This window comes from Schistosoma mansoni, chromosome 4, assembly GCF_000237925.1.
Source record: "Schistosoma mansoni strain Puerto Rico chromosome 4, complete genome".
Lineage (NCBI taxonomy): Eukaryota > Metazoa > Platyhelminthes > Trematoda > Strigeidida > Schistosomatidae > Schistosoma > Schistosoma mansoni.
In genome coordinates this window covers 7,884,553-7,887,914 of record NC_031498.1, presented here as the reverse complement: position 1 = coordinate 7,887,914, position 3,362 = coordinate 7,884,553, and the positions used below count along the sequence as shown (strand labels likewise).

The window sequence follows — 3,362 nt, the reverse complement described above, 5'->3', positions numbered from 1 at the left end:
TGTAAGCAGCTACTTTGAGATTTGTGTATGCTAGGCGTAACCAACCTTTGCAATCGTCACATGCATGTCAGAGATAACAACAAAATGTTGATATACCATACATACTTCATAATAGCACTTTTATATACGACTCTAAAACTATAGCTACTTTTTCAGTAGTATTTTTTTGCGCATGACAAAGAACTCATAAATGGCGCTGTTTCAGGAGTTATGTGTGTTACTAGTGACTCAATAAACTCTATCTCCTTCACGTGCTTAAAAATTAGTAAGGCTATAAATTCCCTTAAGGTTTCAAGAGGTCACGGAGCAGACGGGATTTCATCCTTTCTCTACAAGTATGGTGGCCCATATATTCCACTTCTTCTTCTAAAGCTGTTTACTCTCTCTATGGAATCAGGTTCTTACCCTTACTATTGGAAAACCGAGCACATTCTACCACGTTACAACTCTGAAGATAAGACCAAAATGAACAATTATCGGCCGATAAATATTACTTCAATAATCTCTAGGATTATGGGAAAAATTATTAGTGACGAGTGCTTCTAGGTTTTCGATGGTGGTCTAGCTTCAATTGACTCATGATTTCAACTTTGAAAAAATACTGAAATCTCCACAAATCCCCTTCAGATATCTTTTCAACGAATTTATTATCAAACTGTACAATCGTATATGTACGAAATTTTTTTGTTAAAGTACAAATTCCGTAAGGAAATTTGAACATGAATAACCTAAATGACGTAATAGAAGGATTGTAATACTAGATTACGTAATGCGAATAATAAAAATAGATTTAGTAAATGTAATAAGATGATTAAAATGTTTTTGTTACAATAATTAAAGGTCATTAAAGGTCATAGAGGTGTAAAAATAAATAAGGCGATATGATGAGAATTTATGAATAAAATAATAATTTTTTATGACATAAGAGGAATGTAGTAACAATAATAATAATGAAGGCCAAGGTAACGACAACGATGGGACATACTTCTTTTGTACTCATAGTTCTGGTTTGAGCTCATGAATGATAAGAGCTTCGGCTATTTCTAGGAGTTCGACAAGAAGAAATCTAGGTAGATTTAAACGAATCATATGTACAACCTTAAAATCAACCTGTGGATTCGTAGAATGATTACAGTCGATTAGTTGTTTAAGTATAGAACTCCTAAGTGTTTTCCTCTCGCTCTTGTAGAACAAACTGGAACATGTTCCCATATCCGAGTTGAAAGCGAGCGCTGGCTACGGCCAATGTACCTTGCTCCACAAGAGCAGGTGAGCTGGTAGATGCACATGGAGGCGACCAGACGCGGAAGCTTATCTTTTATAGATACAGAAACTAAGTTCCCACCAGTGAAGGTTATTCGCAGTTATGCCGCATTAAATATTTTTTGAAATGTTGTCGTGAAACGACTTTTGATTATGTCAGATGTTCGATCACCTTCAAATTCCAAACTTATATAGAGGTTTTTTCTGTGGATGAAACAACCAGATTTCTTGTTGCATCTACTTCTTTTCACATTCTTCTCTATGAAACGGTCTGGATAGACATCTTTCGTCAAAGTTTCCCAGAGGGATGCGAGTTCAATGCATTCCGTACTGTATATTCAATGTATTCGATGACATAAAGATTTCATATGAAGTAGTAATTTCCTTTAATTTGTCTCTTAAAGTCAATATGATTTCTACTTTTTTGATATCCTTTCACAGTTGTCCAAAAGAAATATCCAAATTCTCTGAGAAATTATTAAATTACTATGTGGTTATGGGATCATAAGTGCGTAATATGCAAATATGGTCAATTTTGTATAGTTATATTGAGGCAGAAAATTTTAATTGAATTAATTAAATAATGTTTAAAATATCATTGGTTCTATAGAGGAAAGAAAAATTGTTATTTCCGAATATAAAGTAATTCAAATGACTCATTTCAAGTAAGGAAATTTCAAGTGGTAAATCTTTTGTAATCTTTTCTTGAAAGCCTCTTATAACTAGTAACATCTGAGAAATCTGGTATCCTTTCACATCAATGTATTACTATACATTTATATCATTTATAATACATTTATTTATCTTATTAGGAGAATAAGCTACACAAACTATATAAGAGGATTTAAAAATTACTAAACGACGTTCTACAATCATATCTGGTTAGTGTAATTGATTGAAAGATACACCTAAACAAATAATTTTCTTCACCATAAAACACTCTTTGTTGAACTTACATACTATGAAGATGTTCTCTTCCCTGATATAAGACAGATTGATGAACGTGCTTACAAACTAACCTTATAGGACCGAATACAAGTTTACATAATGTTAGTTATTTTCCGTAAAGATAATGTTCAAATTTTCTGTCATCTTCAATAGAACAGTCCTAGCATATAACTTTTTAAAACATGTACAGTGAAAATCCAAATTTATGTTGTTAGTTTTCAATAATATTCAGTTGATTGAATTTTGATGCAAAATGAGTTTATAAGTTTGTAATTAGCTTCTATGTTTAGTCCCTTAATATTAGATACTAATACTAATATTAGACTAGTAACTGATATGAATGAAGTCCATGAAATATATGATACGTCCTTCTACACTTGATAAAAAGTGATTATATATCGTTTTATATCACTTAAATTAAAGTAACTTTATGTCAACGAAATTTTGCTGTTTTTTAATTTACTGTAGCCACTTACTCGGTTGTTTGATATAAAATTCATATGTAGTTACACTGAGTAACGTATCCAGAGTAATATACTTTGATTTTGCAAAGACGTTTATTTCTGTAAATTAATTATACATGAAGTTTTCGACAATTGATTCGGTTATTTATAATCTTCATGCTTCCTAAATTTCACAATCGGTATGAAAAACTGAATGACAAAGATACTTATCTACGATTTTATCGTCTTTTGTACTCTTATCCTAATGAACTATATGTGTTACTTTTTTACTCCATATTAGTTGCTCATATGACCATACTGAATGTAGCTATCATGGATAACTTCGTAGCTCATTTTTTATATCTCTAGGATTATTATTGGTTGTACTGTAGCTTTTAATTTAAATACAGTAAATACTTCGAAATTCAGTTGTTTGTACTTACCAGATATTTTTTGTACTCAGAATATTATGATAAAGTTTTCTGAATTTTAGATCTTTCATTCCTGTCATCTAGTTTATCTAAAATGTATGGCATTATACCACTGTCATAGTGATTGACCAGAAAAGTAGTAGAAACATATTTGATATATCTACATCAATAAATCTCTGTTAAATTTAATTTTCAGGTCATGGTCAAGTAATATGACTAATTCTTGTAGTATTTTCAACAAATGTCTTGTCCTTCTATGCATATATATATATATATA

The 3,362-nt window shown here is 30.8% G+C and overlaps 1 protein-coding gene across 1 annotated transcript in view; it reads right to left on the bottom strand.

The window, feature by feature from the left end:
* Smp_126940 (hypothetical protein) overlaps window positions 1-3,156 on the bottom strand; it is a gene marked incomplete at both ends in the record, with an annotated part of 30,567 nt that extends 27,411 nt beyond the window's left edge. The window contains one exon of the mRNA XM_018796698.1: window positions 3,098-3,156. Coding sequence (XP_018651814.1) covers window positions 3,098-3,156 — 59 coding nt within the window. The remainder of the gene's footprint in view (window positions 1-3,097) is intronic.
* Between the last annotated feature and the right edge of the window lie 206 nt (window positions 3,157-3,362).